The 22569-nt window shown below is 46.9% G+C and overlaps 1 protein-coding gene across 1 annotated transcript in view; it reads right to left on the bottom strand.

The window, feature by feature from the left end:
* GlcT (ceramide glucosyltransferase) overlaps positions 1-22569 on the bottom strand; it is a 79645-nt gene that overhangs the window by 24248 nt on the left and 32828 nt on the right. Inside the window, exon 2 of the mRNA XM_050167826.3 lies at positions 4975-5116. Within this exon, the coding sequence (XP_050023783.1) occupies positions 4975-5116 (142 nt within the window). The remainder of the gene's footprint in view (positions 1-4974; positions 5117-22569) is intronic.

The following is a 22569-nucleotide window of genomic DNA, read 5'->3' as shown; positions in this document are numbered from 1 at the left end:
GACAGGTTGTCGTGCATCGTTTGATCTGCTCTCCATCACCGTGTCGATGCAAACAATGCAGTCTGCGGTGCTGCTCCTTGCTCTCGAAAGAGGCCCGAGCACATGTGACAAGGCTCTAAACTTGGGCAACCCAGGCGAGGCAGGTGATAAACAGCGGCCAACAGTATCGCGCATGCTGATGCCAAGCCACTAAAGAGACCACTAACGGGAAATAGTAAATAAGTTTTAAACTGATAAGATATTCTTCCAAACCTCTGCTTTTGTTGATTTCACGATAATGAGTTGATTATCAGAAGATAAAATGAAGGTCAGGCTTACATTTGTCGGAATTTCACACCCAAACCCCAGCACCCGTACGTCAGTGCAACATCACGAATTATGAAGCGTTTTTTCGTGTTTGGGCTCGGTCAACGTTCCCAAAACTTGCCATGTTCCTTCTTTTGCTCCTTTGAAATACAATGCAGACCATTTTAGAGCATGTAGAGCACATGTGGAGCAGACGGCACCAAAATCCATGACATCATGACGTGGTGGCACGAGAACCTCAAGGCAATGTCACCACCTGCATTTTTCTTGCTGCAGGTACCTTTCTTTTTGTATTTTTCCCTTTTCCCTTTAGTGCCTTTCTATAACTACCATATAATGGCTTGTGTTCAGGGGATTTCATGCCACGAAGCCGGAGCAGCCACCATGACCCTCGGTGTTTGCGAAGACAAATTTCTTAATCATAGATCCATGCACTAATAGGAGTGAATGGACCAAGTAGGCCACGATTCATGTCGAACATTTTAGGCAGTCAATGAACGCAATGCAGAGAGCTCGTGCGATGAATGGTACAAACGGATGGTTTTTTTTTAGTACATGGGTTAACATACTGAAAAAAATATGCACACACTTGCATGCTGTGTACATATCCACTTATAGTTGCGTGCATCACATCTTGTATCACTTTATTTGAGCCCTGTTGATGGACATGTTTATTATGCCTTATAACAACTTTGCTTCACCTGTAAGTGCACGGGAATGTTTTATTTTATTTTTCCGGTATGTTAAGACGTGTCTTTGAAATAAGCCAGTTGACAGAACTTGTTCTCTACCCTATTCTTTGTCTATGAAAGGGCTAAATTTTCAACATAAAGACTAAAACCAAAAAAGCTCAGGGATATGTCGCCACAGAAGCCTGCTATGTTCGGCCAGTTGCCAAGTTGATACCCGAGGTGTATTCTGAATCTCACACAGAGCTACCTTGCCATCTTCACTTGACAGCCGCAATCTAAGTCACTTTACGATGTCGAAGTAGTTCATGAAGAACGCAGCCCTGAAATCTACACAGACGCAGGCTGTCCTGTTATATAGCTCAGCAATCTACTAGAACTTGATGTGAAGATTCAAGTACAGTGCTTACAGTACAAGCACAGTACAGAGAACAAGTGAGAGCATTGCACAAGCTTTACTCCCAGCAACCGTGCAATCACCTGGCTTTGCAGCAGATGATTTATTCGTGGCGCGGGCACGTTTTACACACGTGTGCAGTGCATCGACATTGCTTCAACCAGAACTTGTAGCTCGAGTGCCAGAAATGAGAGAGCCACATGTTACAGCACTCCCCCTTTGACGACAAACTGCACTGTACAAAATGCACCTCAATTCAAGCAAGCCATATTTTCGTAAACGTGTGGAAGGAAACTGCGGGTTACAGTGAGCATGGGCGTGGTATCGCCACGGAGTCGTTAATGGTGATTTGCTGCTGGACCGTCTTTAGATTTCCTAGTCGACTCACCTAGGGAAGATGACAGTATTAAAAGCAGAGACTTTTCGAGAGTGAGAACAGAGGGTCCTGATGTGACCTGAGACGTCTAACTTACTCCTGCATGGAGTGGGTTTCCGTACCGGAGCTGTGTAACTAAGCTATAAATAAACACTTTTTTCCTTCATTTTCTACAACCTGGCATAGTAGTTGATGGGCTTGGTACGTTCCATGCCCTGAATGCTACCCCAGCCACAACAGACTGATTTACACTGCTCTTATTTTCAAGATTTGGTGCAGCTAAAAAGAACACCCTGTGAAGCTCTGAACCACTTGTAGTCTATGCTCTTTATTTTCATGTAGTGATGAGGGATGGAACATGCTCCAGTGTGAAACAAAACATGCATCCTTGACATCGTACAAAAAAAACAGTTGTTCCACTCAACACAGGCAGGTTGGCAGGAAAACACCAAGATGCCCACTCGGCGCCGGCTCTTTGACAGCGCCAAGTAGCCGACGCCTTCGAGAAATGAAACCAGCAGAAGAAAAGTCAGGCCAAGGGACACACCAAGTTTGCCGAGATGCTCATAAAGCACCGGGAGCTGCAGCAAGCGGCAACTATCTCAGCCCGCCACGCTGACGCCTCCCCCCCCTCCACCACGCTATCTTGCTATCTTAGCCTGCTGTGTGTGCACGGTCCAGGACAAAGCGTCCAAACTGCCTGTCGTAGTCAAGCCTATCATGCCTCTCAGATTTGTCTACCCTAAACAGCAGACAGTAAGCACGATGGTCAGCAAATATGAAGACTTCTAATTGACACGTTGAGAATACCATGCCGATACTATTTCAGTCGGACCCAGAGCCAACAATCACGTGAAGCAGCTTGTCACGAAAATATCTGCAGCAAGCACAATTCAAGGCACGTGTGCTTCCACAATGGCGTGGACTGCCGCGAAGCCGCCGTTTTACCCATTCATTTATCTGTAATCAAACAGCACAAACGGCTCCTTGGTTAAAAATGACACAAGCAGTCACACGACTAGGCCATTAGAGCTACACGCATGCATGCACACACGTGAATGCACATTTTTACTGTACTGGTGATTGTTACTGAAAAGTTGAAGACAGCGTTACAGAGAAAATTGGAGCGGAACTTGCTTTTTTAGCTTGTAGCTTAAGCTGTACCAAACTTCTGAATTGCCTCTTTCATTTAGAAACATGCAACTTGCGTACACACTAAGGCCAATGCACAGTTTTTTTTAAGTATATCACAATTGGCAGCATTGCAATTTCCCCTTAAAAAGATACTAAAGAGAAAACTTTAAAGCAGCTTAGACTGATAAAAAGTATATTTTTGTTTAATTCTGTAGCAAGAGGTTGATTATCGGAAAAGAAAATGAAGCCCGAACGTTCCCTTTTATTCCATATCGCACCAAAATCCCAGTGCCAGTAAGTCAGCATGGCATCGCTGATGTCAAATGTATTTTCTCTTATATCTTCGCTGTTGTTGCTGCAGCAGAAGTTCTGGAAACCTGCCAAGTTCAGTCTTTGGCTCCTTCAGAACACAATGTAGTCTGTGTCAACCAATAAACAGTTAAACGATTGACTAGGCCCTAGCAGACGCTGTCAAATCCCATAACGTCACAGTAAACTTGTGCGGGAACTTCAAGAAACCAATCTTGGTGTCATTTCTGGATTATTTAAGCCTTCTCTCATGGTAGGAGTGGTTTTTCTGGTATTGCAGAAAGGTAATTTTCCCACTCAATTTATTTTTCCTTTTTAGTGTTCCGTTCTAAAGCTGACCTGCACCGACATGTTCCCCTTCAGATGTATTGGGGAGAGACTCGCAATATCTATTTAATTTCTTATGCACCCAGAATTACCTAGAAGTGAAAATTACTCCGAGAACTACATAGCTGCTGTTGCATTGCCGTGTGGATCAGGGGACAACAAAACGACTCGGCAGGAAGACAACAGCGACAAGTAATTCCCGTCACAAGTGGCCATTCATGCATCCACAGTGCATATCGAAAAAAGAATGTTGGCCTAACTTGTATGGACAAGTGCTATGTATTGTGTTGGAAGTAATTTCTGGAGTTCTACACACACACACACACACAAAAAAAAATCAGAAGATGGTGAGGCACACCATAGCGGAGGACTCTGGATGAATTTTCACTAACTGAGGCTCTTCAACCTGTACTTGACGCATAGTACAAGAGTGTTTTTGCATTCTGCCTCCATCAGAATGCGGCCACTGAAACAGGGATGGAACCCAAGACCTTGTGGTCGGCAGTGCAATGCCATAGCCATTGTGCTACCGCGGCAGTTATTACGTTGGAATTTTTTGAAGTCCCTGGTACATCTGAGGTCATTAAGCAATGAACAACTGCAAGCTTCTGTAGTAGTACTATATTTCCCCTGCCTTTTATCAGATTCAACTTTGTTCCATTGCTTACTGCCTCTTTCTCTTATCTTGTCTTGCTAATGCCTTTACGGTTTCATTGCTAGTTAGACTTGAGCCTTTTCAATATTTCGTCTGCTAAGTGCGCTTTGGGTACTTTACAATTTAACAGTGGCCTCCTCTGTACATTATTTCACAGAAATTGCTGATGACATTGCCCTGTTTATCACTAAGTGCACCATTTGCTGCTGGCAACACAGTGTCCTTGCATATTAGCTTCTTGCCAATTTTATTCCTCACTGCTTCTGCAATCTCTACAATGGCCATTTCAAATACAATGGTCACTTTCAAATGTCACTTTATGCTTTTGATTGATTTTGACAGTTCAGCCAATTTGACCTGAGCTCTAGGATTTGATGCTTTCAAGCTCCGATGTTTGTCTATAAAGGTTCTCTTGTTTAAGGGCGCTTGCTACTGCAATTTAGTAAGCATATTTGACAGTATAATCTACAGCAGCCGCACCCCCAGAGGTCGCTGTTCTCAGTTGCCCCGGGATAGGCTTACGAGACTACTGCAAACAGAGTAAGCAGATGTCACATTGCGGTTCGCCTACACAAGCTGCTCAGGCGACAGAGGCCTAAATTGCTGTCACTGTGAAGCGTGGGGTGGTGCTATCCTGCCTGCCAGTGGACCACCATGGGGAGCTACATATTCGGTGGCTATCCACAGTGGTGGCGACTAAGTGGTTAGGCTCAATGAGCAGCGAGGGTGACTCAGCAACAGCCAAGCAGTCATGAGGGATCAAAAACAAAGCGCAGCTCACCTGTGGATAATTCATAGTAAAGAATGATTCGAGGTTGCTGAAGAGGTTTGGGTCCACCCCCGTCAATGGTTTGATGATGGACACGCCGGGCAGTGGCACCTCCAGGGGCGGAAGGGCTTTCTTTTTGTGAAGCTTCATTTTTCTGTCCAAAAAAGGAATAAGAAAAAAACAAAGTGGAAAGGTCAAGCCAAGCACTCAAGCTGCAATTTGGTTGGCAGAATTGAACAAAAGCAACACCAGAAATGTGTGTATCAGCAATACCACTCTATATTCAAAAAATAAACAGTGAAATATAAAACAAGTAGTGTTGAAACATTTACATAATTTTTTTTTTAGACAGTGCAATATAAGACAACCATTCAAAATTTTAATTGAACTTGAGCATCAATACATGTGCTTGTTCTGAGCATATTTTTCAGTTATATATACACTTTTACAAATCTATTCCTAATGTTCCTTCTCTCTCTCTCTCTGTCTGTTCCTAAGGCTTCATGTATATGCGACCAGTAGTAGAGCCAAACCTTGCTGTAACAAAGTTGCACACTTCACGAATATACCTTCATTATATCAGGTATTTGTTATACGCTAAATTTTCACAAAAAACATTCTAGATCAACTTCATTATTTCCGAGAATTCATTATACCATGGTTCATCTGTAATGCCTTGTGATCCCATGGAACAAATAAAAAGAGACTTTCCTTATGACCTATAAAAGAGTTCTATCTTTCAAGGTTTTTCAAGCCACTTTGTTGTGTCATCTGTGTGATAAACAACATGCCGTCTTTAGTCATGAGCAATGAATATGTCTAGGCTCTTGTCACATTGCCCGCTGCTATATGGTCAGCAGCTGGGCGTTAGGCACTTACTCGTCAAGGAATCAATCAATCTTAATTCCCATCAAAATAGTAAAATTGGTTGTAGGTAAAAGCTGCTCTAGAGAACGCACCACCATTCCCAAACAGAAACTTCTGCAAGTTGCGAAGGGGCATCTATGGAGCGTCTTATCCCAATATTTGTTGTTGTTGTTGTTCATTATTAGAGGAGATAGGTGAACTTGCAATGCCGCGTCGCTATGCTGCCAGGAGGTAAGCGTCACTGCCAACACAGAGACTCTCCCTTTGCCTCGACTAGCGTCCGCAAGTGACAGTCCCTCCCTGCCTTCTCCCACAATGGCAGCCGAGGAACAGCGTCGCATATACGTTACGAGCCCAGATTCTTTTCTCGTTTGTTGCCTTTATGCTTCATGGCACACTTCCAGTGGCGGTTAATAGTGTTCTGCATTGGATGATTGAGTCTAGCGCCATAATCAGGGACGCTGCAGCCATTGCACTTCACGTGGAGCCATTTACGTGTGTCCTCTTGATTCTTTAGTACGAAGCAGGGCTTTCAACAGGAAGGGTAAACAGGCTTTCTTTTGAAAATTTGAGACGCTTTCACACCATGGAGAAGTTTGATACTTGGCAGATGCCAACGACAGCATGTCATCCGCGCGCCGCACATGCATTTTTGCAATGCTTCAACCTGGTGAGGGGCACCCTGCAGAGGTTGGACAGAAGCTTGCAGCCTGTGTAACGCAAATCAGCGTTACTTTTACTTGACTTTACTATTAAAGTTAGGTTTAGTCAACTTCAGCGCTCCCTTGGAAGAACCTTAACTCAAAGCACACAGTGATGTGCAAAATTGAATCACCAATTAAATGTGCCCACCATTCAAAAGAGCAAAAATAATACTTAAAAAGAAAAGTCTCCTGAATTTATGCGCAAGTTGCCCATGAGCAAACATGTCAATAACGATAAATGAAATTTCAGGCAATAAGTCACAAATCTCAGCAAGCATTAGCTTTTTGTGAAGAAGCCTGAACATGTCTGTTGTCGCAAAGGCTTCAACAACAGGGCCAAGAAGGCTTAATAAAGATAGAGATGCAGAAAGCAAGTTGTTCTCGACAGAGAGTGACAGCTTGTGGAAAGTGGCTGATGCAGTGGAAAGGATGTAACACTGTGAAACCGCACAATCCTGCAAACCTTGCCCAAAGAGACTGCAAGAATAGCACCCACTGGAATGGCACTCACAAAGCGAGTATCGAGTTCACACGAGTTGCCCCCATCTCTGCCTATTGACTCTTGAGCCAAATGTGATAAGACTGAAGATTAAGAGCCAGGGCAGTGCTGCCCTCGAGACGCTCACACAATGGGGTGGTCAAAAGAATGTTGCGCTATCACATGGGAATCCCGTGCTGAGTGCTCAAAACAATCTCGAGAAAAAAACGTGAGAGAAGAATATAGTAGATTGTCTACATTGCTTATGAGGAAGTTTTAGCTCAGGGTCAACTGCAATTTTTTTTTATTCAGCATATGCAAAATTCAGAAATGCTCTCTAGACAGAAACTGCACCAATCTGAATTAAATTTGCTGCATTTATGAGAGAAAGCTGAACAGACGAAATGTAGTGATTTAGAGCACCATAGATATCACAAAACTTTGCAGAAATTGGCATGCTTAAGAGGAATTGATGCACGCAGCTACAAATAAATAACTCTGCACCTAATATACATATTTCATAAAGTGCATCTGTTAGAATGGATGTGCTGGCCAATTACATTTGTCCACATCCGTGACCTTACAGTGGTGACCAATCTTAAATTATACTATCTCTCAGCAACTAAGTGCGGACTCCGGGCACAGGCACAAATGCAGTGTTATTTTGTGGGCAAAGCTTCCACTGGATCTTCAGGTCTTCACTGAATAAAGATGTTTCACAATAAAAAGTTGGCACATGTAAATTTTATTGTTTTTCTAAAATATTTCTGAGAACCAACAGAATGACAGAAATTAGAGGCCAAATGAAACGAATTATTCCTACAGAACAAATTCACAATAAGAAATTTCAACAAACTGTAAAGGGAAGGTGAAGCAGGCAAGTTGGAAATAATCCATCATAACGGCATGCAAATTGATGAAGGGAACTAAAGAACAAAGTGGACAAGTGCTGCCCATCCTCGTTCTGCCCATGCGCCCAATTGTGCACTGCCTACTGCAGATCATTTCCAACTTGTTCCCTTTCACCATCCTCCTACAGTTCATTGCTAGTTCTTCCGGGCTCTTTATTTGCAGTTGATAGAAAGCGCTCGTCCTGCGTAGCTTTAGCTGCCCTCATCCTAAAAGAAATAACTGTAGCATTAACAAAATGGTTATCACTTTCAATAAGAGCAGACTAGCTCAAGAACAGGCTCTGCTGTGCCCTCATCTTTTGCGCGCTGCTTAGAGTGGACGCTCAATGCGGCTAGTGAAACAGCGCACAAGATCATTTGAAGCCAGAAGGACAAAGTTTGAGGCAAATCCAGGCATTGTCCAGCATTCCTGTCAAATATAATGTCACTGCAGTGCTGTAGCACTTCTGTGGCATCATGCTCTATAGTTTGTCAATACCAGAGAGTTTGCTACAATAATTACGAGAGGGAAACCTCACAGATATGTCAACAGAAGTAACAAACATGGCAGTTCAGCCACCGTGGGATTAACAGGTAAACTGCATAAACATTGTCCTTTTGGCTTCAGATGGCTTTGTGACTTCGCAAATTGATCATGTTTAACAAAATACTCCATTAGCAATGCAACGATTTGTCATGATTATGCATGTGTGCAGAGTCTTCTTGCCTCCACATGCTTAGAAACACGATTTCTTGGAAATTTAGAGAAATAAGGCATAATAAGTTACATGCAAAGAAACAATATCATTGTTCCAATCGTCATTCTCATAGTAGCCGAAGGATCGCATCCCCAGAGTTCCCTCTGGTAATTCTTGCAAGAAACTATGCATTCAGCCTGGAAACAAGATGCCAACAGGCCTGCACAGTTCTGCCTACACCTGTGAACCTGGGTTTCTGCAAAAGAAGTGTTGCATATTTTTTTGGCAACTTAAACTAATAACCTGAAACTGCTGTGTGCACTCCTGTGTTTCCTATGCCACGCCTGAACTGCAATTTTTGGTTTCACATTACAAGCATGCGAAGTGCGTTAAGCAAATGAGATTATTTCGCAGAACCCACGACCTGCATAATTCCGATAAGCGTGCTCTTCGCCTTTCATGAATGTATACATATGTTCACCTTCACACGAATCAATGGGCCTTATTCGCAAGTACCGGCGGTCGCTCTGTCCCCGAGACGCCCCATTTTGTTTTTCGCAATGCAGCACTGAAAATGGTACTCCAAACATCAACATTGGCATAGCAACCACGCTCCTGAAGCTCTTGCTGCTGCTCTAGGCCTCTGAAAAGTGAGGTAGATTATTTCGGCCCGTATCTTTCTCGCAGCATATTCTGTTCGCGAGACAACCTGACTTTGGAGCATGGTGTGTAAGCTTCAAAGTTATGTTATGGGTCTGTGAGTGCGAGTTTTCAATCAGCAACAGAGACACTCAAGTAATCATGGTGTGGGTCTTCGTCGTCGTCTTCAACATGCCACGGAAAAGCACAGGAGAGCGTCTGCTTCACTAAAACAGTTACAGAAGTTTCGTGGGCTCTGTTCTGACGCACGTTGGCAGCACACACTAGCGGTGGATTGTAGCAATGCAAGTTCAAAGCTCCCGTCTTACTGCTCCGGCGAGCTGATTGGAGGCGCAACAGCAGATGGCACACCAACATGGCTGCATTTCCGGCTTCGAAAACGTGACGTCAAGGCGTCTCCAATTTTGTTTCGTTCCTCCATGTTTTTCGCTATCTGCATGCTCACGGCTAGAATGTACTAGACTATATTCTAGTACAGTCTACTCGCGGTTCATCGCCCCGAGCCATAGAGTTTCTCACCATATTACCTAGAGGGAAGTCTGGCGCTGCTGCGCTGTGGTATGCATGGGAATGCCGGTATATTGTGACTTCGGATTGGCATTGTTCTCGGAGAGCCAGGACAACTTGAAGACGCACCTTGCAAGCACCGTTCCATCTGTCACAATGATTAATTTTCTACTAAAACAGCACATAAAAAGCTGTTTTAGTTTTATTATTACACAAAAACATGTTTTGTTTAACTATGAGAACTTGTTATTGCATGTACAATTATATGATACGTAAAAAGTATCAGGGGGCCACTAAAGTTGGAGGACCAACGACAAGATTCGCGCTCGCTTTGAAACAGTTTGTCATCTGTTCTTGCTTTTCTTCGCTTGGTCATGCATTGTAGGTGAGTAAAGATGTAATATGCGTGAACGGAAACATTTTATGAAGATATTACTTTAAGAACGCACTATTTGTGCAGCCACATCCACGTTTTAGATGAAGCCTCTTACAACACCAGCCAACACATGCCTCGCAGACACATATACCGTCATTCCCATGACAGCACGGCGTTCCTTTGGAGACTCCCATAGACGGTGGCGCCAGATTTCTCTCTAGGTGTTATAGTGAGAAACTATGCCCCGCGCGCCGTAGAGTTTCCTACAAAATTACTAGAGGGAACTCTGGCGCTGCAGTCGTTGTCCTAGCATGGGAATGATGGGAAGTACATGGATTTGTCTGATCTTCGTGCTTGTGGATTCAGACGTTATTGTGGCTTTGTATATTACGCTATATAAATATTATTGTCGTATATTTCGGCACAATCTATATTCTTCGAAGTGCAGAAGACGCTGGGAACGCGTACCATTGCTATTAATTGCAACGATTGAGCTTGTCCAGGTGGCCAAATTGAAACGCGCCAAGCGTCTCAAGGCACTGGCATGCCCGCGATAAATTCATAAGGGCGTTTCATTCGCTTGTCGATACGTGCGTCCGTGGCTTAATGGTTTCAATACCAGGCTTCTGTGCCAGAGTCCCTGTGTTCGAATCGCGCCGTCGGGCAATTTTAATGAAGTTATTTAATTATTTATTCCACAATATACTGTTGAAAATGACGAGTTAACAAAGTCACAATGCCGTTTGAAGTCAAAAGGACGAAGTTTAGGCAAATCCATGTACTTCCCATAATTCCCATGCTGGGACAACCGCTCCCATTGCAGCTCCCGTAGACACTAGCGCCAGAGTTCCCTCTAGTAATTCTTGTAGGAAACTATGCCGCGCGCGGTTGGATGGGTGGGTGGATGTTAGAAGCGTCCCCTTTGGAACGGGGTGGTGGGTCGCGCCGCCAAGCGCCCGTCCGCATCGGCGCTCTCGTGCGCCCGTTCGGCGCGCCGCTGTGTGACGTCATATGCTGGGCGGCCGACGCCCACATCGCGGGGTCAGACGAGAGGGCGTCCTTCGTCACAAGCGGCGCGGCAAAAACAGCGCCACGTGCGCTGCGCGGCCCCTCTTCGCCGCCACGAAGCGGGCGCGCACGTGATCGCCCTCGTACGGCGGCCAATCGGCAAGGGCCAACCAAAAGCGCGCGCATTTGAGCGCGACCACTCTGGATCGCTCCGGACCATCGATATTTAGAAATCACCGCTTCCAACGCCCGAGGGTCGTTTCGCGGAGGATGATAAGATTGTTCCGGTTGCGCGTCGCCTTATCCAGAGTGTTTCAGCTAACTTGGACGAAGTATTAAAAGAAGAAAAAAACATAGGCGCTACACGTGTCGAATTGGCGCAGTATTGTTCCGAGTCATATGGAGCACGTCATGATATTTTTCTTACAATCTGCCAAGCTGGGCAATTAAGAGAGTGCTTATTTAACTTTAGTAATTCTAGCGAAAAATTGTGGGGTTTTACGTGCCAAAACCACTTTCTGATTATGAGGCACGCCGTAGTGGGGGACTCCGGAAATTTCGACCACCAGGGGTTCTTTAACATGCACCTAAATCTAAGTACACGGGTGTTTTCGCATTTCGCCCCCATCAAAATGCGGCCGCCGTGGCCGGGATTCGATCCCGCGACCTCGTGCTCAGCAGCCTAACACCATAGCCACTGAGCAACCACGGCGGGTTAATTCTAACGAGAAATCTTCCATGCGTAAGTTGTAGCGCCTGTTCAGAAACGTCGGATTATTTCATGCATATTAAGATAACTGCCCTGTTGAATTACTTTCCAGCATTTCTTTAAAGTGTGCGAAATTAAGAAGAAAATAATACCGCGTGACTGCCGGCCAACGCGCCGCGCTTTTAGTGCCTTCAAATGTAAGTTGAACGAATTAGCAAAGGCTGCTAAACAGATTTATTGAACAGGCTGTCGGTCATTGCGATGGACGTTAAACGACAAAAGGGGCGTACCGTTTTAAGAAAAAAATTCAACGAAAAAGCGGCTGCCAGGCGCGAATGCGATATGGGACCGGAAGCAGCATTTGACACAGTGTAGGCTTTTCTTTTTTTTCGAACCAATGAAGAAACACGATGGAGGGGCCGAGGCAGATAGAGTCATTAAGGACGGAGATAAAAACCATGATGCCTCCGGTTTTACGATGAATAATGAACACGTTGCCTTCACGGACAAACTGGAGCAAGAAAACTCCTGAAAAAAAAAAGGGGGTGTTCTACGGCGTCCCCCCCCCCCCCCCCTTCCACTGGGACACCGGTAATCGTCGCGGTCGTTCGACAACGCGGCCGCTAACTGCCGAGTCAGCTCGGGAACCTAGACGTGCCAGCTTGAGTGAAGCGTGATAACTCCCGTCTGCGAGGCCTCACTCCGTTCGGTGTGTTCAGTGGAACAAAAAAAGTGTGGGAGCGAGTGCGTGAACCCTCGCCCTCAAAGGCGGGTCCCTTCGACGACTTTGGACGGCAGTTCTCCCTCGCCTAGGGATCTAGGGATGACAGAAGTGGGTTTGAGCAGACGTTTCCGGCTCCTCGGTGTGCTTCGTTTTCAGTCATGCTAGACTGATGAAATGTAACGTTCTCCACTATTCAAGCAACTATTGTAAATATACGCAGTATTCCTCGTTCTCGATGAGAACGCGCTCCTCCCTTCAACAACGCCCTTAGCTTGGATGAGTCGGACGACGGCATGGGCCAGCTACCTCTTTTTACGTGACCGACCCAATAGGCAGGCGCTGCGTACGTCCTCTTGTGTGCGTGAGTGTCGGTTTAAATGCGCTGCGTCAACATCACGGCTCAACTAACTAGCCCACCAGTATTTTAGGTGGCATAAAGCTTCCTCTCACAACACGCCCGCACAGTGCGCAGCAGCTGGAGTGCCTCTACTCATCCTCCTCCCCCGCCGTTCCCTAGAAAGAGTGACGGGCGAGGGAGCGGCAGGCGAGGAGGACATCGAGGCACCCTACAACTGTAGCGAACTCGCCCAGCTTTCAGCAATACCCGGATTGTGACACTTGTGGTGCCTGTGGGAAAGTAACGCAATTGGACCGGTTGAGTGAAGCCTCAACGGCGTGTGTTGTTTGTTGCAGCAGACGGGGCTCCGGGCGCATCGCTTCCTGCTGGAGCTCTATTGTTTCGCCACGCGATTGCCCCGTGTGATTTTGGCGCGGTACGCCCGGGATCCGTGCCCGTGAACAAAAAAAAAAAAAAAAAGAACATGTTGGCCACACAATGAAACGCTGGCTGCCCGCGTCTTCCTCATCGCCGCCACCCTATAGAGCTTCCTACAAGAATTGCTGCAAAAAGAACGATGCAAAGAACGGAAACAAAAACACCATGGGGAGACATTACGAGAATCATCATCATCATCATCATCATCAGCCTGGTTACGCCCACTGCAGGGCAAAGGCCTCTCCCATACTTCTCCAACAACCCCGGTCATGTACTAATTGCGGCCATGCCGTCCCTGCAAACTTCTTAATCTCATCCGCCCACCTAACTTTCTGCCGCCCCCTGCTACGCTTCCCTTCCCTTGGGATCCAGTCCGTAACCCTTAATGACCATCGGTTATCTTCCCTCCTCATTACATGTCCTGCCCATGCCCATTTCTTTTTCTTGATTTCAACTAAGATGTCATTAACTCGCGTTTGTTCCCTCACCCAATCTGCTCTTTTCTTATCCCTTAACGTTACACCTATCATTCTTCTTTCCATAGCTCGTTGCGTCGTCCTCAATTTGAGTAGAACCCTTTTCGTAAGCCTCCAGGTTTCTGCCCCGTACGTGAGTACTGGTAAGACACAGCTATTACGAGAATGACCAGAAGTAAACTAAAAGGGAAAATTTGTACGTGATAACGGAGCCTCGATAGTTGAGACGTCGAGTTGTCTGCCTGAGCACAAAAAAGAGAAGGAAAGACAACAACATTCCGAAACAAATATTCCCAACAGGGTAAGGCACACGTCTGCTGACGCGAAAGTCCGGCGACGGCTCCGCCATTCGTCAGGGAATGCAAATACTTCCCCCGAACAAGAACCGCTGGGACCTTCCACCTTCCTTCCAGAAGAGCTGGGGAGAGCAAAGCTGACGGGAGCGTTAACCATAACTAGTTAGCGGTCGACAAAAAGCAACAGGCGTGGAGAGTACTGGCGGGGGAAAATGAAGAATGCGGGGAAAGAGATGAAGCCGCGGTAACTTTACACTACACAGTGATGGAAGTTTAGGTTACGTTTAAACGACACAAATACGAGATCATGCAAAAATGCTAGACCGCAACAGACGTAGTAAAGAATCTGATCAGCTCAAACAGGCTACATAATGCGCGACTATTTTGTCGCCGCCCGTTTCAAAAGGGGGATGCCGTCAGAAATCATCATCACGCGTAAAGCCACAAGGCGGTGTAGGCGGAGTGTCCACCACCGAATTGTTTTTAAAAAATCTCTGGGCAGGTCAGTCGAAACAGACGGCGCCACGAGATAGTGGGAGCGTTCGCGCGCTGTCTGTACAGTCGAGTTCCCTCGCTCTCTCGAGGAGCAACAACAATACCGGCGGGCGGAGGTTGCCAAGCTCTGCGACTCCCGCCGAAAGATGAAAAAACATCGCGCACGTAGCGACACGCTTTCCGTTATGCAAATGCATCCAAGCGTTTGTGGCTGCAGCTGCGTCCTTTGTTCTACACTGCGGCTCGGCGAAATACGCGTCGAAAAGAAAAGAAAGGAAGAAAAAAACGACCGAGGAAGCAGGAATACGAACGAAAATAGACGAGCGGTTATATTATCCAAGGACCTGTATATAGAAGAAAACTTGACCCGCTATAGAGGGGCAAAAAAGGAAAGAAAAATAAACGAAACTAATCAGTAAGCATTACGTTACCGACGTGGACAGGAACGCAGAGAAAAAAAAGACAACAAATATGCAAATCCAACGCACGCGTTGGAATACATATGACGCGAAGTTTTCGTGAAGAGGTTAAAATTAAACGCTACACAACCAACTAGATGCGATGCGTATACTATTGATTGCCTTTATTTTCATCGTATGTAATGCGAAAGCTCGCGCAATAATATTTATGCACTAAACCGTTCGCAAGCTGTAGGGCGAAATGCAAATACCAGTTCAAGCGAACGCAAGTGTGAGGCGTCGACACAACAACGATATCGCGGGGGCGACGAAGAGCGCTTCTTTTCGAGGGAAGGCCAGTGAAGGAGACTAGGAGAGGTGTACACAAAATGAAGTAGAAGTATTAAAATACTTACATTTAAACATTCTATGTCAGTTAAAACTCGGATCTAACGAAACCCGATTTTACGAAGCTCCCGATCTAACGAAGAGAGTTCCATTCCCCGGCAGGTTAGCCATAGGATTCCATGTTGTCAACCCGGAATAACGAAACTTGCGGGAACTCGATTTAACGAAGTTCCTCCTGAAATAAATGAGTAGGGGGAAAAAAAAACGGCCATTTCTTTCTAATTTAGACACAGACGGGTTTTTCTTCGAGCGTGCGCTCTTAAAGCTATCGCGCTAAAACATCTAGGCACCATGGCCAAGGCCCTAGCTTTATTTTGAGGTGGCTGCACGCCGCACCCATGCACGGAACAGCAGACAACACAGCCTCGGTATAGGGGCGGCGGTAGTTGCTTTCGTTATTTCATGGTTTATGCGGCAGATGGCCGGACCGGCGGCAAATACGATGCCGCGATAGCTCTTGCGTGTCGCTACGTTACAATTTTAGATTTCGAAGGACCGAAAAGTTTCTCGATTTTACGAGCTTCCCGATTTAACCAACTAATTCGGGCGTGGGCATCACTTCGTTAAATCGAATTTCGACTGTACCTTTTTTTGTCACACCGACACACATAAAGTCCCGAAAACTGGTCAGAAACGGCCGGGCTCCCCAGTGCGGCACAAATCCAGTGGCACCGAGAATGGGGTATACGCCAAACATAAGGGGCCTCCCCCGCACACACATGGGACGCTTGTACGTACACGCTCGAGAGTGGTGTGGTTTTGGCGGTTCGCCCCGCGCGAAACCCTCCAGTCACGGATCGCGCGATTATGGGGAACGGGCCGACGACCTCGTCAAAATGGTTCTCAAAACGGATGACTTATAGCCAACACGGGGAGTACCTGGGTCAGGAAAGGTTTGGGGAAACAGTGCAATGATACGGCCGTCAGCTGTCAGCCGCCCAAATTGGCATTTCCACGGCGGGGACTGAGACGGTGAACGACCGGAGTCAACGGACAAGCGGATTCCGTGTATATACGATCCCCCTTGCCCTGTTTGTGCCTAGTGATGTGCGTGCGTTGCGACATAGCTCCCTTCGGAGGGGAAGGGCAACAGACCTCCGGATTGGTGGGGCCTGATGTCACCGGTCTCCTGACGCCGGATTGGGGGTAATTACTGAACAATGACCACGCGGGGCATAAAAGGAGCGACAGACGGCTGCTACAACTTCTTCATAAACTTTTCCGGATTACCTTGCATTTTCTTGTACATATGTAAATATATACGTGTTTGCCAACGTCCTGAATATCGGACCCAGCCTCACGTTGCCTTGCTGCTCCACGAGCGAAGTGAATTCCACGTCTTCGGACCCCCAGTCGCAACCCAGTGGGCAGGGGCCGCACAGCACACACAGTTAATCCATACAGCCAGAGAGCGCGGACAGTCAGTCACTAGACCACAGCATCACCACACAGTGGGTCAGTCAGGAAAGTCAGTCCGCTAAGAGTAAGTCTAAACCGTCAGTCAGGAAACAAAGTAAATCGATACAGTCAGTACGAAAGCGCTGTCGACCAACACAGCCAATCGGAGACAGGCCAGGCAGACGATCCATACGCTCAGTACACAGTAAATATGTACGCTCAGCCCAGAAGTCAAGACAGTCAGTCAATCCGTATATTCAGTCAGCAGAAACAGCCAACCCATACAATCAGTCATATACCAGCCAGATGACCTCCCACAGTATCGAGCAGACTTGCGGAGGGGCAACTTGGAACGATTTGGGAATCACTCCGCATTTTCAAACAGGAATAAAAATGATAATGTAATGATGGCACCAGTCTGACCGATGGAATGCGAATGGATTGAGGTCCCGCGATTCCGGAATGGAGTTGGAATGGAATAGGCAAATAGTCCCGGAGCGCTAAGTGTATTTTAAACGAGCCTTACGAAACTGTTAAATTTGTCAATTAGACTAAACTATCCATAACCATTTCTCCCCATTTCTCACTTTTCACTCAATACCGCTCTTTCAGTATATCTACCTACGGGTAACTCAGCGGTAATTGTAAACTTCCGATAACCCGGAAACCTTTCTTTGTTACAACGTTGAAGTGGATTTCAAGACGGCAACTCTTGCAGTTAACCGCAACCTTTAGTTAATGAGTTATGTTAAGCCACTCCTTAGCTGTAGTGAACACTTAGTTCACGAGTCAAATTGTCAGGAATTATTCGATTTAGCAAGAGCACGCATGCTTGACCTTCTACTAATGACAGGCACGTCGCGAACGCTTTGCACATTCCGCGAGCCCACTGCGATTTGAAAAGCGCGCTTCTCGCCCCCCCCCCCCCCTCATACTGCTGAGTATCCAGAATGCGCGGTTAAAGAGGCGGTCAGAGAGGTGCGCAGGCAAATAGTGCCCGCTATAGTATGCCAGTAAAAGTGAGACAAAAAAAATTATGCGGATCCCACGCATTGTGGGAATCGATGTAGGCGAAGCTTTCCGTGCTGGGTGCTTTGATTGACGATAATTAGCGGCGATGTTAACGGCTAAAGCTTAATTTCTTCAACGTTTAGTCTAACACGAGAGTGGCGAGTTGATGTTGGACGTTACCTTGCATGCACCACTGCTGTTTGTCTACGTAGTACACAGAACACACAGGGCGAGCTAGGTGTTTGCTTGAGGTGTTGTTATGCGCCATATTTCATAACATCTGAGAGGATTGAGCACTGTCATTGCCTCGCATGGCACATCCCAACGTGGCAGAAGTATTGAACTTGAATTGGGATTACGGAGCTGTACGTGCCAAAACCACAATCGGATTATGAGGCACGCCGTAGCGGCGGACTCCGGATTAATTGTCAGACCGTGATGTTCTTTAACGTGTCCCAAAATCAAAGCGCACAAGCGTTTTCTATTTCGCCCTAGTCGAAATGCGGCTGCCGCGGTTGGGATCAAATCCACGCTCTCTAGCAATGCCATAGCCGCAAAGCTAACGCCACGGGCACAGAAGTGTTGATTTGACAGTCGACCGCTTTCGTAGTGTCGCCTGGACCCTGCGGTGCGCGTTAATTAATGCGGCTCTGCTTCTGCACGCCCTGCGTAGTTTGTCCGCTTGACATATTTGCATGGCGTTTATTTTTTCAGAAACAGCGCGAACGCACTGTATAGTGGTAGGATATCCTTGCCTTCTCACGTCACCTCCCCCTCCCCTTGTATGGGCACTGCCTCTTCTCCCTCCTCCCTACAGTTCTATTTACGTTCCCTCTGACTCGCACGTTAGCAGAAAGGGAAACGCTGCAGTTTCTGCAATGCTTCTGAGGACAGTCACGGATAATTACTGCTGTCAAGAGGCTAATGTGGCGACGTGCAGGGAGCTACAGAGCGCATTGTGCACATTCGACGCGGTGGGGTGAAAACGAGTTTCTCGCGTCGCCTTTCCTCTCTGACTCGCTGCTCTGAACCAGCCTCCCACGCGGTGTGCCGCACAGCAGCAGCAGTGGGAAATTCGAAGGAAAAGGAAAAGAAAGCTTCGCTTAAAAAATTCGTCTAGTCTCAGCGATCTTGTCGGCTCGAAACTCATTCACAGCGACGGCAGCAGCGTTCTCCTTGAAGACTACCATGCATCTTAATTTTGCTTGCGTGTTTTCCCCTCTAATAAATGCGCTGGCCCACTATACGGGGGGACTCAGTGCAAGATTGCTTTGTACTTGACTTCACTCGAATCATTATGAATAATTAGAGATAAAGGTTTCATTTACTGGAATTCGAGGAATGGAATGGACCAGGTCAGCGCCACTCCAGGAGTGGGGAAGGTGCAACTCTCACCATTCAGAAGAGTTAAAAAGGCGCGTAATTACGGGAATCGCGGCTCTCCGCAGAATTGAACGGGAATGGAAGGGAGGGCTCCACTTCGCAACTCTGGCGCCGAGACTGCTGGGTTGGGGGCGCGCCAGCTGTTCGTCGCTCTAGAGTCTACTTGACGAGCGATCCTACCAAGTTATTTTTTTTCCCTCCTGCTACGAGAGGTCCACCAAGGCGTGGCGTTTTCAACCTCTTATAGCCAATTGGGGAACAGTTCAGGAAGCTTGCCACAGTCTACAGAAAACGCTGGTCGCAACACCACGAACGACAAAGCGGTAAGAGACTGGAAGCCAGCGGGCGAACCTGCCGCGTGTCATCGAGGCAGCGGTGGCGACATATCGAGTTCCATCGCTGAAAAAAAACGGGACGAACGGTGGGTACGGAAACGTCGCTTCGCCGCCGCTACATAGGCTCGGCGCTTCCGTGCAAACTCCCCGATCGCGTTGCGAGCGCGGGGTGCGGTCGATGCGGTGTTACGGCACCCCCCCTCCCTCCCATCCATGGTACATACGCCAACTTGACCGATCATCGGAAAATAACCGGACACCGGCGCATAAAGAATTGACGACGAACGGGACGCCCGCCGCCACGCACAGTGCTCGAGCCCACCGCCGTGTTGATCGATATACGGGGCAAACGTGCCACGCGTGCGATGCACGAAGGCATGCGGCGTGCGCGCTGATTCCCGCGGTCGAGGATCGTCTGCTACACATCGAGTGCACTCCCAACAGACGGACGAAGAGGGCGCGTGGCTATGTGGGATTGCTGGTAGGTCGTCTGCAACAGATTAGCAGACGACCTACCAACTATCCCATATAGCCACGCACCCTCTTCGTCCGTACGTCTGCTGGGAGTGCACCCGCTGTATAGCAGACCTAAGTAACCCCGCCATTACCGAGAAACCGGAGAAAAGGATGAACGGGAGGGAACCACGGCAACGAATGGATAAGCGCAGTTAATTAGACGAGTCAAATCACCACCCATCCATTTCGTCACCAATCAGTGCCGCCAGACTGCTTTACGGTTCAACTGCGACATTTAAGAAATTCAAATACAATCTTTCTACTGCACCAAATGCACTCAAGTTTTGCTAGCTTGCTGTGGGACGCGTATGGTTTAACATTCGATGCATAACTTAAAGGGACTGAACCAATCTTCATAGTACCTATTTCTTTAATGCAATGAAAAGCTTACCGGTCAGAGCGTCTAATCATGAAGTGATCACGCGGAACACACCGTGGAAAATTTTTCTTCAAAATTTTTCGATCTACAGTGGGGATGTCTCTTCACTGGAAGCATGCTGAAAACGATGATAGGCGTGCGCGATAGTGATTATACCACGGCATAAGTTTGAGACAGACGACAAGTGCGGCCGTAGCTGTGAGAAAGTATTATTTTGTTTATGAAGTCGATGTTACTGCGATTCATGTTTTCTGAAGTGTTCAAGTTTTCTGCGATATTAGCTACGCGTTTTCGTGGTTTCCTCTCGAACTGCTCTGGCATTTAACCAGTCAAGACGAAACCAATCGGATCGAAAACGAAACGATGCTTTTATGCGTGAAACGCTGCTCAGCGCATTGCCGTAGCCATGCCCGCGCTTTTGGATTCCGAAGCATAGAATAAAGCGGAAATGTTTCATAACATGGCAACTGCAATTTTAAGCAATAATTATGTTGCACTTAATAACAGTCAATTTAGGTACAGTAATCTCATAGAATACATCCGAAGTACCAAGATTTCACCGCGATCGAGGCCTCTGCCCTTAGAGGTTTTTGAGGCTTTCTTTGCCAAATTAAAAATTGTAATTCCTACTTAAATCGCGAACAGCGGGCTGGATTCTATCACTGTAACTCATGGCCATTTCATTTCTATCAACGTCTCACAACACGTTCTGGCCAATTGTCAGACCCTTTAAGGTCGAAATTTTGGTGTCATGGGCACCCCTTAACGTGTGTGTCCGTCCCCGGGGCACGTCTCAGAAAAGGCTTTTTTCGCTCTTTGTATTTAACTCGGTATCTTCCAGAACGTAACTACGGTGTACTAGTAACGTAACCAGAAGTAGCACGGGGAGCTGAAGTGCTCGACCGTCAAATTGCCCAACCCAAGTTTCATACAAAAACAAAAGTAGCAGAGAGAACGCTGCGACAATTCGGCTTGCCAGGGGAACGACTATTAGCACATACATAATCTTCGCCTTAGCTAGTAACTTCAAACGTTCTTCGGACGTTGCCGTTTTTTTTACGCGTCGTCTTTGTAAATTTTCGAGCACTCGGGAGTTTTTCTTCATACGCAGCAAGGCAATCATCCTGCGCCCACAGCGCGTATAATCAATGCGCACTGCTCCATTCGCAAAACATTGTATTTCGCTGATCAATGATCGACCACCGCAAAGCCACAAAGCCGTTCGAAGTCAGAAGGACGAACTCTTGGGCAAATACATGCGCCCAAGAGTTGTAGTTCGGTCAAGAAAAGGTATCACTCCGCGCGTTCCGTCCACGCTTGGCTGCGGGCCAATCAGCGTTCGCTCGCACGAGCATGCGCGTTACCCTCCCAGCGACATGTTGCAAATAAACAACGCGAAAAGAAGAAAAATGATCTAAAACAAACGCATTAGCAGCCATATACCACAGTGTGTTTGTTTCTAAGAGTTAAAAAAAAAAAAGAAACTTACTCGATTCAATACTGAGCCTCTACATAAACAACAGACGGCCACAGTTGCGGTCGAAAAACATTGAACTACGTTCGAGTGCGAACGCGAAGCCGTTGCAAGAAGTCTCTCTAGCCTCCACAGCGTTGACGGCTACGCACGGAACGGAGTAGAGACGCTATTGGGGGCCGAGTTCCCTCCAGTAATTTGTTTGTCGCAAACCGAGCAGCGAACAACGTCGGCGCGATCGACAAGTCTAGCACAAGCGTCGTCGCCGCGCGTTTGCTTATCTGGTTCCGACATCGAGGGACGATTAATGGCGCCGCAGCCGCCTTTTCTTTTTACTGATTTTCGACCCCTGTTCCTCTCTCTCTCTCTCTCTCTAGCTCTACGTACCCTCCCTCTCGATTTTTGTTATTTCGCCTTCGTTTTGCTAAAAGCCGCAGTAGCCTACGCCACTGCAGTTTCATACAATAATTAGTAGAGGAAACTGGTGCGAGGGTGTGTGTGTGTGTGTGTATATATAAGACACGGCGCGCAAAACACGATGGTGTTCGGTCGTCATAGGTCTGACGACTCTTGCACCACGTTTCCCAAGTTACTTTATTTTTTTACATCTCGGTTATAAGTATAAGCTGGGACACCCTGTGT

The sequence above is a fragment of the Dermacentor andersoni genome, chromosome 11 (genome assembly GCF_023375885.2).
Source record: "Dermacentor andersoni chromosome 11, qqDerAnde1_hic_scaffold, whole genome shotgun sequence".
NCBI lineage: Eukaryota > Metazoa > Arthropoda > Arachnida > Ixodida > Ixodidae > Dermacentor > Dermacentor andersoni.
The sequence above is the reverse complement of the archived record's forward strand: the minus strand, read 5'-3'. Positions and strand labels throughout refer to the sequence as shown.